General features: G+C 39.7%; 1 protein-coding gene across 1 annotated transcript; it reads right to left on the bottom strand.

The window, feature by feature from the left end:
• Window positions 1-1,370: 1,370 nt before the first annotated feature.
• BARD1 (BRCA1 associated RING domain 1) lies at window positions 1,371-10,287 on the bottom strand. Its single transcript, XM_039332820.1, has 4 exons — window positions 10,132-10,287; window positions 8,744-8,836; window positions 3,264-3,361; window positions 1,371-2,228 (listed from the first exon to the last, which is right to left on the bottom strand). Exons 1-4 carry the CDS (start codon window positions 10,166-10,168, stop codon window positions 1,872-1,874), a joined length of 585 nt encoding a protein of 194 aa, XP_039188754.1. The 5' UTR covers window positions 10,169-10,287; the 3' UTR covers window positions 1,371-1,871.
• Window positions 10,288-18,005: the final 7,718 nt, after the last annotated feature.

Genomic DNA, 18,005 nt, shown 5'->3' on the forward strand with positions numbered 1-18,005 from the left:
TAGAATTCTCATTTTACAAAGCGCCCAAAAAGTAAAAAACCAAACAAAAAAAACATAGCAGTCAGCTTTCCTCCATTGCCTCTGCATGAGGCAGAGGTACTGTCAGACCTGAACAAAGAAAAGTCTTCAATCCCATTTGGTTAAAGCAAAGGGTTCTGTTACTAAGAGTGATGGTTGCAGTAAAGTCAAGCCAGCTCTGAAATCCACACTTGCTGGATACAAAAATAAGATCTAGGTTTGCCTCCATCCCATCTCTCCCCTGTGACCAGTCTGTTTCTAGCCAACTGGAGCTCGCTAAGATGTTTTGAGAACTTGTGAGATGTTTGGTGGTAATTTGCATACTTCTCAGGGTGCCTGGCTGTGGGATGCTGGTACAAACAGGATCCCAGCTGCTCTGGTCCTTCTCACCTGTCATTCTCCTCCTGATTTCCTATCACACACAAAGCTTTATTGCCCTTTCATCTTTCCCTCTTTAATCATTCCTCCCCCTTCTTTCACCTGTCATCCTCCCCCTCTTTTTTGTCAGGATGCCTGTGAGGCCCCCCCAAGCCGAGCCAGGCAGATCTGACAGGTACAGTATTTCTCTACTCTTTTTGTTGCTATTGCATTTTTACTACAAATTTTGATGAATGTATTGTAACAGGTAACTTAGCATAAGTGGTATTATTATGCTGGAGGTTAGATGCTGCTTTTGCTTCTGCTAAAAGGCAGCTGGACAGAAGAAAAGTGAAAGGAGTTAGTAGTTAGAATAAAAGAGGCACCGTGTCACTAATCCAAGATAACTGTTTCTAGCATTTACTATGTTATTCATCTCCCTAAACAGTTAAGAAATACAGTTCTTTCATTTATGTCAGAAGATGAAAGGGTGCAATTATAGCATAGAATTGATAAAATAGAATGTTATTGTTTCAAGGCATTGTCCATACTGCCTGGGGCTGGGAGAAATCCAACATCTGTAAGGCTACAGTTTTTTTTATAGAAATATTGATTCTTGCACCTTGTAACACCACAGACATGTCCAAAGAAATGTCAAATGATGTTTCAATTAAAGATTAAGGAGGGAAAGGTAACAAAATGTGAAGTTGAACTCTAACTTCCCTTGGGCCACCCTCCATTAACATCTGGCTGGCTGCAAATTGCCTCCCTAGACTAACCCATTTGAGAAAACTGATCCTTATCTTTTCATGTTGTAAAATCATTTGATTCAATTCAATACTGACCTATAATTGAAAGGACTCTATTGATTGTGAGGATTGATTATATTGCAAGCTCTTTACTGATTGTCATGATTTGTTATATTGAGTGCTTTCTTTCCCTCTTTCTCACACACAAATAAACTCAGATTTAAATAAAAGTCTTGCACGGTAATGTTTCAGAATGTGATTTATTTGTGATACAAAAACATTAAAGAACGAATCTTTCAACAGACGCACAGAATTCATGATTATACATCTAAGTAATCTTTTAAAACAAATTCAGTGACAATGTTAATTTCACCATGTAGAAAATGAGAAAAAAATCATTAATATGAGCTGAGGCTCATATTAAGATCACAGTAACCAGAATGGTACTGATCAAGCTTTCTGAGATTTTGTAAGATCTCAATACAGAATGATAATTTTAGTATATCCAATAATAATTAATATAGTTTACAGAACACAAAAAAAGGGAGAACTCCGCTAATATCAATAATCAATAGATTTTGGGAATCTGAATCTTCAATTATTATTTTTAAAAATATACATGTTAAGATTTGAGGAGTAACTCAATTTTATACAACCTTCCTCTCCAGAAGTAAGTGTATCTATTTGTTTCAGTACATAATTTCAGTATCTTTTAATAAAATTTCAGCAAAATTTAAATCTCAGCATTTATGTTATCACAATGCTAGGAAAAACATTTTTAACAGGCAACAGTTGAAATGACATCACACAGTCAATAAGCCACCTGGAGGGTACTTCCCAAACTTTTCCTTGATGAACTTTTTGTGGTTTGTAGTTAGAAGAGGCATCATAGATTATATATTGTGTACAGAAACTCTGGTCCGAAGTAATCTCAGCATGATAGGCTACTGTATTGATTGTCTGAGTCACATCGTTATCTGATTTAGGCTTCCTTAGGAGAATCTGTCCCCCTCCAGATTTCACCAGTTCTTTGAGGTCATCTTTCTTGTGTTCTTTAAATATTCCCAGGAAATAGAAGTAGCAGCCATCAAAAAGTTTAGGCAACTGGAATAAAGAATAGATTGTTCTCATCTATGCAGCTGACAATTGAGATAAAGCCACAATTTCTTATTTAATAAACCTCTACAATCAATTATGTTCTCGTGCCCCAGTCTAAATATTAGTTTAACTAGCTTCTGTTGATCTACGAGCTATAATTTTTATATGGCATGTAAAATACCAAATCAACCAGCAACAAATTAAGGACTAGAAGCTGCTGAAAAAAAAAGGGTGAAGATAGAAACAAGAGCCCAGAATTGGCAAAAATGGGACAAAACAGAACAACAAACAAGAAGCCAAGAGGAATAGTTCCAAAGGAGGAAATCAGACATGTAACCTATTCTTAGGGATAAAAAAAGAGTAAACAATCCTTTGGATGAAAGCAATGGAATGTGAGGAAAAAGGAAACAAAAAGATTGTAAAAAAAATTCAGATCAGTTATGTTGTAGAAATGAGGGATAGCAAATAGATCAAATAAACAAAAAATATGTGGAGGTTTGGAACAGAAGAAGCTGGTAGAAAACAGGTAAAGAGATGAAAGGGGCTAAACTTCATATATGGATTAAAAATAATCTGAATTTGGTGTGCATGTGTTTAAACTTAATTAACAAATGATTACAAAATATTACTAGATGTGGGAGGAGAAACAAGCTGAAGATTCAGTAGGACATGTTAATTATAATTTACATGTTTGCACAACAACATACACAACAGGACAAGGCTATCAAACAGTTTTACTAACCAAAATTACTGATGTGTTAAAATTTATCAAAGATGAATCCATTCTACTTCAGGTAATAGCTGTAAACATTTTTCCAAAACTTACCAAAAACCTGAATATTTTGGAACATTTATTGACAATAAAAATCCGTTTACAGTTAACAATTACATTTCTAATTTAATTTAGCTATCATTTCTCAAAACCAAATGCTGAAACAAAGCACTATTCTTCCCTTGTCTGGAAAAACAAAGATAAAATGACAAAAATTCCAAGCTATCACAACAATATAACTGAAACACTGATTAAAAAAAAGTCCTCACAAGCTGTTCTGTGTTCAGGCGGCCTTGTCGAGGACCACCATCTATTTCATATTTCTCTTCTTGTTCAAAAGTGCCACTCCTCAAGCTGGCTTCTACCCCTAAAAGTAGGGGAAAAAAGTTTAAAAAAAAAATGTAGTTATTTTCTGCAAATCCAGAAGTGGGTTTGGGGAGGGGGAATTGAAGGATTAGGAAAAAAATCATGAAGACAATAGATGGACAGAAGATGACTGGCTGGAACATGTGCCAGGCTAAGAGAAAGGCTCAATACTAGAGGAGACTTACTCAGGAACTGGCCAAAACTATGGCTGAAATGTTGACCTTCATATGCATGTTCAAATTTGCTCATCTGATTCATATGAACAAGCATTTTTGTTGTATCAATCAATTACCACTCATCTCCAACCCCCCCTGACAAGATTTACAACAGCTTACTATGTGCATGCGCATAAAAGATCTAAATCTTGGTATGATAGTGATTGCATTAAAGCAAAAAAAGCTTTCTTAAATGCAATCATTTCCTTTCGCCAGGAAAATTCGGTGAACACTTCTAAATTACTCAAGACCACAAAAAAAATCTGTAAAGATCTCTTAAAGATAACAAACAACAGGCTATAAGAGAAAATAGGAGTAATCTAATTTCAGCAGCAACGCTCAAAAATTCTACTTTGTTCTGGCATTTAATAAATAAGTCTTTTACAAATAGATGTTTTGGCCCTATTTCACAAATATCTGCTGACAAATGGGAGGATCATTTTAAAAACATCTTTAAGTGGATTCCTGCTGTGATTTCAGAAGTGATCCCCCCTTGTAATGACCTCCCGGATTGGCCTCCAGTATCCATAGCTGAGGTCAAAGAGCTTATTGCCCAGTTGAAATCAGGTAAAGCATCCGGAGGGGATTTTATCCCCCCAGAATTAATAAGGGAAAATAAAGATTGGTGGGCCCCAGTTTTAGCCATCCTATTCACTCATATTAATAACATAGGACGTTTTCCACCTGATTGGAATCAGACCATTGTAGTACCAATATACAAAAATAAAGGAAGTAGACTTGACCCTGTAAACTATAGGCCTATATTTTATTAAATACAACAAATAAACTCTATGCCAGATTTTTATATACAAAGTTAGTGGATTGGATACAAAATGAAAATATTATTGCTGAAGAACAGGCCGGATTTAGGGAGGAACGTTCAACACTCGATCATTGTCTAATTTTGCACCATTTGGCTGAAAAATATTCTACCGTGGTTCTCTTTATGCAACTTTTGTTGATTTTAAGTCAGCTTTTGATCTAATACCAAGAGAGAGATTGTGGTATAGTCTAAGACATTCCACGATTGATAAAAGGCTGTTGGCTCTCATCCAGTCGCTCTATTCAAATACCTCCCTAAAAATCAGATGTTCCCCCTGGGGACATTTATCTAAAGCAGTTCCAACCTATAGAGGTGTAAGGCAAGGTTGCATATTAGCTACACTACTTTTTAATTTGTATCTAAATCCAATAATGCAAGTGCTTGCTGATCCAGCCCATCATCTACCTATCTTGGCTGATCGTGCAAGTCCAGCACTATGATATAGTTATTTTGTCCACTTCTCAGGTGGGAATGAGAAAAGCACTTAGGGCACTAGCTTTATTTTGCATAGAATACAAACTTTTAATAAATTATGAAAAACCTAAAGTTTTAGTATTTGCCTCTTATCGTAAGATCCATAAATGGCAAATTGATGGGACTCCAATTGAACAGGTGCGTACCTATAAATATCTTGGAGTGCAGTTCGATGCCTCCCTACCCTGGCATACTCATTTTCTTTTATCGGGCAAGTGTTGCACAGCGCACCTAATCAACTATCATAAAATTTTATCATTCTAAAGGAGCTTACTATATCTCGGTAGCTTGTAAGGTTTTTCAAGCTAAGGCAGTCCCTCAGCTCCTCTATGGCTCACAAATATGTTCACTTGCAAAGCTTAATGCTATTGAAATTATTCAAAATAAGTTTATTAGAGCCATACTGATGGTACCTAAAAGTATTAAAAATGCCATCCCATGGGTGGAAATAGGTTTAGTTTCATTGGAAGCTAGAGCATGGTCACTCCTTCTTACCTTTTGGCTAAAGTTAATTTTGATGCTTGTAGGTTTAGCCCCTTTAGTATTTATAGATCATTTTAAATCATCGTGGGGAAAAAAAGCACTAGATAAAATTAAATTGCTGGGCTTATCTATGGAAAGTCTGTGTTCATTAGGATTTGATAATGCTAGAACTGTCTTGAAACAACGTCCTCTGGGATATTGATCTCCAAACAAACTTAAGTAAGGTGGCACATTCCAATATTTGTCACTTGCTTCCAGAAGGGTATTTCCCAGCTTCTTATCTATTTTCCATTACAATTTTGAAATTTCGTAAAGCTTTCACCTTAGCCAGACTAGATGCGTTGCCCTCGGCAGTCCTTTTTGGATGGTTTAAGGGCATTCCTATGCACCTTCGGGTGTGTCCATGCGGTGATGGCTCTATAGAAACCCTAAGCCATATGCTGCTTCATTGTTCTTTATATAAAGATTGTAGACAGATTCTTATATATCCGATATTGAAAAAGTTTCCAGGTAGGGGATATGAATTTTATCTAAAGTTGCTACTTTCAGATAAGGATCCGAAAATATCAATTCAGGTTGCCCAATTTTGTGCCACCATTTGCACAATACGTCGCACCATTATTAAGGTCTGAAAAATTTTAATATAATGTTTTATTTTGAGAATTTCGGATTATATTACATTGATTGTTTGATGGTTTTATATTCTGTAAATATGGAAGTAAAATTGTCACTGTTGTTATATTTTGATTATGTCTGGCCTTATGGCTGTAATAAACAGATTGATTGATTGATTGATAAGACTTAAGAAATCAAAGTAGTCAATCCATCAGAATAGAGCTGGAAGGGAGCTTGGAGGTCTTCTAGTCCAATCTTTTTAAAAAACCTCCAGTGATGAAGCACCCACAACATCTGAAGGCAAGCTGTTCCACTGGTTAACTGTCCTCACTATTAGGAAGTTTCTCCTTAATTCCAGGTTGCTTCTCTCCTAGAGTAGTTTTCATTCATTGTTGCCTTCTGGTGCTTTGAAAAATAAGTTGACTCCTTCCTCTTTGTGGCAGCCTCTCAAATGCTGGAATACTGCTATCATGTCAACCCTACCCCTTCTGTTTTTTAGACTGGCCATACCCAGTTCCTGCAACCATTCTTCATATGTTTTTGTTTCCAGGCCCTTAATCATCTTAGTTGCTCTTCTTTTCACTTTTTCCAAAGTCTTAACATCTTTTCTGTAATGTGGTGACCAAAACTGGATGTAGTAGTCAAGATGTGGCCTTATTAAGGCTTTATAAAGCAGTAGTAATACTTCATGTGATTTTGATTCTATGCCTCTGTTTATACAACTAAGGATTTTATTAGCTTTTTTGACTGCTGCCGCACACTGCTGGCTCATGTTTAAGTGATTGTTCATTTGGACTCCAAGGTCCCTCTCACAGTGACTGTTTTTGAGCCAGGTTTTGCCTAATCTGTACTTGTACCTTTGGTTTTTCCTGCCTAAGTGTAAAACCTTGCTTTTCTCCACATTAACTTTCATGTGTTGGATAGGGTCCATTGTTCAAGTCTGTCAAAAACTTTTTGCATCCTGAGCTTGTCTTCTGGGCAGTTGGCTATTCCTGCCAGCTTAGTGTCATCTGTAAATTTGATGAATTCCCCTTTTATTCCCTCATCTAAGTCATTTGTGAAGATATTGAAGAGTACTGAGCCTAAGACAGAACCTAGTGGCACCCCACTGCTTACTTCCCTCCATGTGGATGTAATACCATTAAGGACTACTCGTTGAGTATGGTTTGTCAGCCAGCTACAAATCCATCTGGTGGTGATATTGTCTGTTCCACATTTTTCTAGCTTACCTAGCTGTAGATTGTGGTCTACTTTGTTGAATGCCTTGCTGAAGTCTAAGCATATTATGTCCACAGCATCTCACTGGTCTACTTATTTAATCACTTTATCAAAGAATGAAATAAGATTGGTTTGGCATGATCTGTTTTTAACAAACCCATACTGGCTTCTAGTTATAACTTTATTTGTTTCTAGATGTTCACAGATCTGTTTTTTGATTATCTTTTCCAGTATCTTCCCAGGTTAGGCTGATTGGGCTGTAGTTTCCTTAGTCTATTTTTCTTTCCTTCTTTGAAGACGGGAACCACATCAGCTCTTTTCCAATCCTCTGGTAATTCCTCAGTGCTCCAGGACTTTTTTAAAGATATGGTATAATGGTTCTGAGTTAACCTCTGCCAGCACTTTCAGAACTCTGGGGGGTAACCTGTCAGGTCCCAGTGATTTATATTTATCAAAGTCAGACAGGTGTTCTCTTACCATTTTCTTGCTTATTTTAATTTTTATTTCTAGTCTCTCTTTTACAGTTATGTTTTTGGTAGATTGGGCTATAGTTTCTTTTTGCGTGAAAACTGATGCAAACAATGAATTAAGCAGTTCTGCTTTCTCTCTACAGCCTGTTACTTCCTTGCCATCTTCTCTCTTTAGTGAGCCAACTATTTCCTTGACTCTTTTCTTGTTATTTATATGTTGAAAGAAACTTTATTATCTTTGACTTATGTTGCAAGCCTTGGTTCATTCTGAGCCTTTGCTTTTCTGACTCCATCTTGGGTAGATTCGGACTATCTGCTGATATTCTGACTTAGTTATGTGTCCTTCCTTTTTTTTTTTTTGTACTTTTGTACTTTTGTACTTTTTGTCTTTCAGTACAAATTTAACTAAAAATACAAATATAAATTTTGCCTTTTAGTTATCAGTTATTTTTCATAAATCTAAAAAGAACATATTACTGTACAAATAGAATCCAATTGGCAGAAGATGCTATAATGAAAGGAATGCTATGTGTGATATATATGGCAAAAGTACCAAACAACGTGATCCAAATTTCAACTCTTGAAGTGTGTTCCTGGAGCAGCCTTTAGCTGTCCTGGGTGAAGAGTCAGGTCTTCAAAGCTCTTCTAAACAACAGCAGAGTGGGGTTATAACAATTCTCTAAGATAAATTTGTATTATCCAATTGTGAATAGGTATTTACTCTTTCAAATTGCACACCCATTTAATTTTCATAATACTGTTAATCAACCATGGTAAATCAGCATATTATGATTCTTGTTTATTGCTATCTTGTAAGCATTTTTGATAATCAATTACAATAAGTACAGATATGTTTTATACTGCTCTCAAAACAAAACTGTTGAGTACATATTATACTGCCTTGAACTTGGAATAACTGTTATAAGCTTGGAGATATTCAAAACATTTTGCATAATTATAGGATTATTGATTATGAGAAGTGTTGAAAAGTGTTGAAAAATAGCATCGATACTACATTCATTATCTTTGTGCCATCATCTCAAACATATGTTTTTCTTAAATACCCCCCAAATTCAATTACTTACACATAAATGTCAAGATCCAACATCCAGATAAAAGTGCCAACATGCATTTCATAGTAGTTCGCACAGGATATGCAGGAATAACGACATGTGTCACTAAAATGAGAGTTTGTTAAAATGTATAAACTGCAGGATGAATTCTTCCTTGTGTAAACAAACCACAACTGATTTGATCCTTCACATTCAAAGAATAATTCAATTTTACAGACACTAGCCTACAACACAGGCAGAATAGTTCCCACAAAAGGAAGAGAAGCATTATATTCTCCGAAAAGCTTCTTACACTCCATAGACTCAAGTATTCCCTGAACGGGAGACAATGGATTTAGGAAGACAGGGAAATGAGAAACTGCCAGATATTAGCAGACAATATACGGATCTATCAGTATTATGTTAAAGTTTTCAATCTCTGAGAAATAGTTACCCCCCAAAAAATCCTTATGTATTAAAAAAAATAATTTTTAGGTATCCTTCTTACCATTATGCTATAGTTACCGTTATGATCATAATCTACTCTATAATCTAATAGGTAAAATTCTGTGGTCAAAAAGTTCCAAAATATTAAAAATTAGTGTGCTTAAATTATAGGGAAGTAAAATTAAATTGGACATTAGGCAAAAATTCTGAACATTAAGAGCTTTTCAATATAAAAAAACTGCCTCTGGAGATTTGCTGGAGCTGTTTACACAAAAGCTGAATGGTCTTCTGTTAGGGATGCTATAATAGTAGATTCCTATATTGGAATACATACCCCTCAAGTTTATGATTATAAAAGAATCTAAAATAATAAATATACTAGTAACAAATGGCACAGGAAATTTAAATTTATTCTTCTACTTAAGAGGAGGCACTTGAGATCCAATTAAAAACAATGTTTATGGAACTGCTGAGGGGGAAATCCTGGAGCTGAAAACATATTAGCATTTTCCTCTATTTCTTGCTTCATACATTGCTCCATTTGACAATTTTAACAATTATTAAATATGGAAGTTTTAACCAAGTTTCTTATGACAAACATGCATGTATTGGTGGAACTCCAGATACAGAGGACATAGCTCATACATTATTTGAATGCCAATTGTGTAAAAAAGATAGAGATCAATATCTTAGGGCACATTTTAAACAAATGGCCTATTGAGATCCATATGTTACCACAACATATTTCATGTGCATCCAGAACCCAAATATGTGGTCCTTTATTCGAACAAAACAGTACAGTACTGCATTCCCCAAATTATGGAAGGTGACCCAGAAATACAATTTGTATTTCCTTTTAGTTTTGCCTTTTACTATATCTTGTTACCCTTGTCTTATTATATAATTCTGTATTTTGTACAGCCTTATCGCTAAACAATAAAGTATTATTATATTAAATAAAGCTGACAACTTACCGGAACTGTTAAATTCTGTACATATTCTAACCTTCATAACTGTGGCCAATTTGCTTAACAGCAGCTGTTGACCTGGATCAAGACCACTCCCAAGGAGAACAACAGGTCCTTTTTTACAGTAATTTAGGTTTGTGCACTAAAGACAAAAGAGAAAACTATTATATTCCCAACAGCTTATATTTCTTCCTTTTAAAAAAATAAAAAACCCAAATTTACTCAACATTTCTATTACATAATAAAGAACTATTTCAAAATGAGTATAAGTTTTTATATAATTTCTGGACATAGATGAAATGTATTTGACCTTGTCAGCTGGAGAACTGACAGTCTGGGTTCGAGACCCAACCTCCACACAATGGGGTGAACTCCCATTACTTGCCCCAGTACTAATAAAAGAGAATAGAGAGGAGGAGATCAACCTATTTTCCAAAGCACCTGACGGCCAGATAAGGAATAACAGATGGAAACTGATCAAGGAGAGATTCAACCTAGAAATAAGGAGAAATTTTCTGACAGTGAAAACTATATTTGTAGCTTAGGGTTAATATGAGGAGTCCTTGATACTCTCTGAGCTTGCTTGTTTTCTTGCAAACATTTCATTACCCAAACTAGGAAACATCATTAGTGCTAGGTGGGCAGGAGCTTGCCCCAGTTCCTGCCCACCTAGCAGTTCCAAAGCATGCAAATACCAGTAGATTAATAGGTACCACTTCGGTGGGAAGGTAACAGTGTTCCGTGTGCCCTTGGTATATAGCCATGCTGGCCACATGACCATGGAAATTGTCTTTGGACAATGCTAGCTCCCTCGGCCAAGAAACAGAGATGAGCACTGTGCCCTAGAGTCAGACACGATTGACAGGGAAACCTTTATCTTTTATTAGGGCCAGAAGCACTTTCTGATTATTAAAGCCATTTGTGTTTATATAATTATATAAATATATAACTTTTTATTAAGGATTTTAAATAATAAAATACAAATTGAGATTAGAGAGAAAAAATAGAAAAAAGAAAAGTGCAAAGAAAAAAGAGAGTTTTAAAAAAGCAATATTTAAAGAAATGAATTCCAGTCTTCATCATAAGTATAACAAAAGCAGCATTTCTCCACCTTCCATAATCATCCCTTGCCCATTCATAAATTCATGAACAATTAATACTTCAATTCAGATGTCCGCAAAAAGTTTGTAAAAGGTTCTCAGAATTTTATAAAATTATGTGTCAGAATCCAATTATATTTCATCTTTAATTATCAAATATAGAAACTCCCAATTCTGCCATCTCTGGATTCTGCCATAAGAGGGAGAGAAGGGGGAGAACAAAGGGGCTTTATGGCCCTCACTTCCTTCAGTACACTTCAAAGGGCTGAATGTTGAATGTGTGTTTATTGTAACCTCGAAGTGTTAGCATACCAAAGGAGAGTATTTGCCTTTCATGTAGTTATCTGAAGTCTCCATCCAGACGGAAGAAAGAAGAAAGGGGGTGGAATTGTGATACTTGAAACTATCACTGGAAGGGGGGTTGATTGGGTGGGACTACTGGGGAACCCCTTAAAACCTTGAATGGGAGAGCTTGAACCCCAAGTCCTGTCTAGCATGCCTGCAACCATTTTCTCTTAATAAAGGATTCCTGTTGGAAGAATTATTCCAAGAGTTCTGTCTTCTTAAGATGCAAAGTGGGGTGGGTCCTTACATTAGACAGGACTTGCAAAATTAATCCACCTGGAAGGTAGACCCTTGCCGGGGGATTTTGCAAAAATTTACCATGTCAGACAACGAAGCAAGAGAGGGAGAAAACTCCCTGGAAAGAGAGCCGCTGACCCAGTTGGAACCTTGCCAGATGTTGGGATCCGAGAGGCCAGATTCCTCAGAAGAAGAAGTGGTGGAGACACAGGACCACAAGCCTCGCTGGTCGATGGGCGTTGGAAAGAAAAGTGAGTGGGGAAAGGAATCAAGAAAGGTGACCCTGAGACGGGGGACCAAGCAACCAGAATGGAAGCAGGAGATGGAGAAATCCCTGCACGCAAGTGAAGAGGGAGGAAGCTGGGCACCGTACTCAGACTGGATCCTAGAGAAAGCTATTGACCTGATGAAGAGAACTCTCAGCTCCCTAGGAGAGGAGAATACTGAGCCCTACGGCCGCCCCAGTTCCTGGAGCCACAAAGGGAGAGACACCGAGGGGGACGTGGAACCTGCAACCCCAGGGACATCTACTGATCCAGGAGCCCCACCCCCTACCGGACCACAAATGGCAATCTGGACGGAAGACACTACCACCCGCAACGGAGGCACCGATCCATTCCAAGACGTCCACCGGTGGAGGTGAAATTCAAAGGGGGAGCCAACACGCTTGGGTTTTTCCTAACCCAAGTCCTCAGCTACATGAAGGAATACGGGCGGGACATTCCCAGCAACAAAGGCCGCATCCGGATCGTGCAATCTGCCCTGAACGGACCAGCTGCAGATTGGGTGGTGAACTTGCACGATTCCAATGCCCCAGAACTCAACGACTTCAACCGTTTCATGTCCTCTGTGAGAAGGCAATTTGAAGACCCCCTGGCTGATCACAAAGGCCGTGAAAGGATAAAAACGATGAGGCAAGGCAAACGCCCAGTGGCTGAGTATACACAAGAATTCCGGGCCAATGCCAGCAAACGAATTGGCCAGAAGACACCCTCCTTGGCCATTTCAAAGACGGACTAAACTATGATCTATATGTTATTTAATGCTTCCTGCACGAGGGACCCACATCGACTTGCAGGAATGGTACGTCTTGGCAGAGGAAGCAAGAAGATCGACATATTGAAGAGGGCACCGCCGAGGAAAACAATTTGGGAACAAAGCCCGGGCCCCCCGCCTGAGCGACACACCAAACCGGTGAAATCACGGATACAGCCAAGAAGCAAATGGGATGTTTCAAAGTGCGGAAGAGAAGGGCATCGAGCTGTAGAATGCCGCTCAAAGGCCCCCCAGCACAACCCAGACAGATCCCCAATCAACAAACCGGAAAGTATTCAGCTAAGCCAAAAGAAACGGCCATGAGAATGATGGAAATTGCAGAAACCCCCACCTCTGCTCACCAAGGGGAAAGAACTCCAGCCTACACCACAGGGCCGGTGGATGCCTCAGATGACAGCTCGGAGGGCGAACCCCTGGTAAGTGGATGCATCACACCCATCTTCAAAACAGTGACTATATTAATCCCCCCATGCCCGAAGCTGTGAAGGTGAAAGCCTTAATAGACTCTGGCTGTACCCGCTGCCTCATTAGCCCAACACTAGTGGGGAATCTGGGCATCCCATCCAGGAGACTGGAACAACCAATCTCATTTGGCCAGCTAGATGGATCCATAGCAGGGGGGTGCCAGCTACCCTAGCACTCTGCCATACACCTCTCCTGGGCAACCATGAAGAGGACTTAATGTTGGTGGTGACCCCAGTTATGGAATGCCCAATGATTCTAGGGATGGAATGGTTTTAAAAATGGAACCCCTGGGTAAATTGGAGGACAACCGAAATCAAATTCCCGAAGGGGGACCCTATGGACTTAAAACCCCAAGGAGGCTACCAGAATCAAGATAGAAAAAGCATCCATAGGAGAGGAAAAAAGATTAACAGAAATACCAGAGGAATATAGGGACCTTGCTGAAGTCTTCAGTGAGGAGAGGGCGAATGAGCTTCCCCCCCACCGACCCACAGACTGTACCATTGAATTCAAGCCTGGGGCAAAACTCCCGAAGCCCAGATTATACTCCATGAGCCCAAAGGAGAAGGAGGAAATGGAAAGATTTATAAAAAAAAACCTAGAGAGAGGTTTCATTGAGCCAGCCAAGCCTAAAGTGGCTGCCCCGGTCCTTTTTAGAGAGAAGAAGGATGGCTCTTTACGTTTATGCGTGGATTATAGGGCCCTGAATACAATCAGTGAAAGCAACCTATACCCGCTGCCCCTCATGAAAGACATGCTGTCACACCTATCGAAAGGGAAATTTTTTTCTAAACTAGACCTAAGGGAAGCTTACTATCGAGTGAGAATCAAGGAAGGGGACGAATGGAAGACTGCATTTAACTGCCCCATGGGTGCTATCAATTCAAAGTCTTGCCATTTGGATTACAAGGGGGCCCTGCAGTCTTTATGCAATTAATCAATGACGTTCTAAGGGAGCACCTGTTTAAGGGGGTCCTTGTTTACTTGGACGACATTCTTATCTTTACCGAAACAAAAGAAGAACACGTCAAACTTGTCAGAGCGGTTTTAAAGAAGCTGCGAGCCGCTCACCTATATGCCAAACTCTCAAAATGCGAATTCCACCAGGAAAGGATAGACTACCTAGGCTATCGCATATCCCCACAGGGCATTGAAATGGACCCGGAGAAGGTCAAAGCAGTACTAAATTGGGCACCACCCCGCACAAGAAAGCAACTACAAAGTTTCCTGGGCTTTGCAAATTTTTACCGCCAATTCATCCCCTCATTTGCACAGATAGCCTTGCCCCTCACTAACTTACTAAAAACGAAGGGAAAATCCTCAGTAAAACCTAGCCAGCCACTAACATGGACAATGGAGTGCCAAGCAGCGTTTGAGAGACTAAAGAGACTTTTTTCTGCCGAACCAGTACTAAGGCACCCAGACATGGACAAGCCCTTCATAATACAGGCAGATGCAAGTGATGTGGCAGTGGGGGCTGTGCTATTACAAGAAAATGATGATGCAGTATTGCAACCCTGTGCATATACATCCAAGAAACTCACGGAAACAGAACAGCGCTGGCCCGTATGGGAGAAGGAGGCTTATGGGATACGTTGGGCATTACTCACGTGGCGACAGTTCCTGGAAGGCAACAAAATCCCCTTCCAGGTGTGGACTGATCACAAAAATTTAGAAGCCCTGAAAACTTCCAGGAAACTCAATCCCAAACAAGCCCGCTGGTCCCAGCATTTTCACCAATTCCAATTTAAGCTCAAACATTTACCAGGAAGAAAGAACTTCCTGGCAGATGCACTATCTCGCATGCCCCAATATAACAGCGCACGAACCACAGACTCTAGACCAATAATGGCAGAGTCACAACTGGCAGCACCAGTAACCACAAGAACCCAAGCCAAAATAAAACCACAACTGGACAGCCAAACTGGGATTGAATTCAGAAAAAGTTTGGAAACAGATGAATGGTTCCAGAAAAACAAAATGTGTGCACAATGAGAGACGGGTTGCCTTGGGTAGGGGGAAAGTTATATATACCACAACTCAAAGACTAACTTTCATGCACCTTTGCCATGACACAAAATCAGCAGGGCATTTTGGATTTGTAAAAACTTTACACTTAATTAAACGGCAATTTTGGTGGCCATCAATAAAAAAGGACATAGAAAGTTATGTTGCCAGCTGCCCAACCTGTGCATCAGCAAAGAGGTTGCAAGGGAAATCGCCAGGGCTATTACAACCAGTGGCAAGTCCCTCAGCCCCCTGGAGGGAAATAGCCATGGATTTTATAGTGGAATTGCCAGAAAGCAATGGGAATACTGTTATCTGGACAGTCACGGACTTGTTTTCCAAACAGGTGCACTTTATCCCTTGCCAAAAGATTCCCACTGCAAAGGCCTTAGCAAGACTTTTCATCCAGCACATTTACAGATTGCACGGGGCACCCCAACGCATCATCTCTGATAGGGGAGTGCAATTTACGTCTGCATTTTGGAAGGAATTTTTATCTCTCTTAGGGACCACTCAGGGACTGACATCTAGCCATCACCCTCAGACAGATGGACAAACGGAACGGTGCCATTCAGTACTTGAGCAATATTTGAGATGCTTTTTAAATTTCCAACAGAGTGATTGGACGGACTTACTTCCTTTTGCAGAAGTTGCCTACAATAATGCAGTCCACTCCAGCACAGGTTACACTCCTTTTCAAATAGCCACCGGTCAAAGTTTCAACCCCATGCCAGAATTAACCCCAAACGAACCAACGATCCCCTCGCTGAAAGAATGGATGGAGAAATTACAAAACACCTGGCCAATAGTCAGAAAAGCACTAGATGAAGCTAGGCAGGCATACAAAACACAAGCCGATAAAAAAAGGGTTGAGCCTACACCATTCATTATAGGAGAAATGGTGTACTTATCTACAAAATACCTAAAGTCCCTACAGCCCTGTAAAAAACTTGGACCAAAATACATAGGACCTTTTCCAATTAAAAGAATCATAAATCCAGTAACAGTAGAATTAGAATTACCCAAAAATCTCAGGCAAATACACCCAATTTTTCATTGCAGCTTGCTGAAAAGAGAGCATCAATCACCTCTACGGCCAAAAATCCCCCCCACCACCTCCAATCATGGTGGAGGGCGAACAACACTTCGAAATAAAAGAGATCCTTGACTCTAGGAGATATCATGGAGCAACTCAGTACCTAGTTGCCTGGAAACACCTCCCTCCCTCACAAAACGAGTGGGTCCATAAACGTCATGTCAGAGCCCCGAAGCTATTGAAGAAGTTTCACACAGAGTATCCTAACAAGCCTGACTAAGTCTTATACCTGTTTTGTTTTCTTTCAGATGAATCTCTCTTATTTTTAAGAGGGGCCGGATGTCAGAATCCAATTATATTTCATCTTTAATTATCAAACATAGAAAACCCCAATTCTGCCTTCTCTGGATTCTGCCATAAGAGGGAGAGAAGGGGGAGAACAAAGGGGCTTTATGGCCCTCACTTCCTTCAGTACACTTCAAAGAGCTGAATGCTGAATGTGTGTTTATTGTAACCTCAAAGTGTTAGCACCCAAGAACATTACCATAACAAGGAAGGGTATTTGCCTTTCATGTAGTTATCTGAAGTCTCCATCCAGACGGAAGAAAGAAGAAAGGGGGTGGAATTGTGATACTTGAAACTATCACTGGAAGGGGGGTTGATTGGGTGGGACTACTGGGGAACCCCTTAAAACCTTGAATGGGAGAGCTTGAACCCCAAGTCCTGTCTAGCATGCCTGCAACCATTTTCTCTTAATAAAGGATTCCTGTTGGAAGAATTATTCCAAGAGTTCTGTCTTCTTAAGATGCAAAGTGGGGTGGGTCCTTACAGATTCTCCTCATCCTAGCCCTCTTCCCTGTGACCAGTCCGTCTCCATCCAATCGGAACTTGCCAAGATGTTTTGAGAACTCCGAGATGTTTTGGGGCAATAGGCATTCTTTCTTAGGGTGCCTGGCCTTGGATTCCGGGTGCATACTGGTTCCAAGCTTCTCTGGTCTTCATCACCTGGACATTCCCTACTCCCTATTCCCCATCATGTACACACAACTTTATTGCTCGTTTATCCTACCACCCCTTTCTAGCCTTTGATGAAAGGATGCCTGTGAGGTGCCAAGCCACACGTGGCAGACCTGACAGCAGTATCTGTGAGAGGGATCTAGGGGTCCTAGTGGACAACCACTGAAGTTTGAGCTAGTAGGTGCTGCAGCTGCAGAAAAAGCCAATGCAGCCCTAGTCTGCATCAACAGTGGGATGGTATCAAAAACACACAAAGTGTCAGAACTGCATTATATTGCATGGTAAGACTACGCCAGTTTTGGTCACCATGATACAAAAGAGATGTTGAGATGGGAACTGGAGGCTAAAATGTACGATTAATGGTGGCAGGAACTGGATATATCTAGTTTAACACAGAGAAGGACTGAGGGTGACTTGGATGGATGCAAAATAAGAGGTAGGTTTGCCCCCAGCCCATCTCTCCCTCCATGACCAGTTCATTTCCAGCCAGCAAGAGTTCGCCAAGATGTTTTGAGAACTCTGAGATGTTTGGGGGTAATACGCATATTTCTCAGGGTGCCTGGCCAAGGTATGCTGGTAGAAACAAGATCTGGTTGCTCTGGTCATTCTCACCTGTC

Source organism: Crotalus tigris, unplaced genomic scaffold (assembly GCF_016545835.1).
Source record: "Crotalus tigris isolate CLP2741 ecotype Arizona unplaced genomic scaffold, ASM1654583v1 scf7180000024464.508515016:1373766, whole genome shotgun sequence".
Lineage (NCBI taxonomy): Eukaryota > Metazoa > Chordata > Lepidosauria > Squamata > Viperidae > Crotalus > Crotalus tigris.

What these genes read in the sequence shown, in the direction of transcription:
- BARD1 (XM_039332820.1), bottom strand. Translation starts at nt 10,168, where the DNA reads ATGAAGGTTAGAATATGTACAGAATTTAACAGTTCCG. An exon ending in TACAGAATTTAACAGTTCCG is followed by an intron (nt 8,837 to 10,131) that starts GTAAGTTGTCAG and finishes CTCTCATTTTAG; the next exon opens with TGACACATGTCGTTATTCCT. An exon ending in GCCTGAACACAGAACAGCTT is followed by an intron (nt 2,229 to 3,263) that starts GTGAGGACTTTT and finishes TCTTTATTCCAG; the next exon opens with TTGCCTAAACTTTTTGATGG.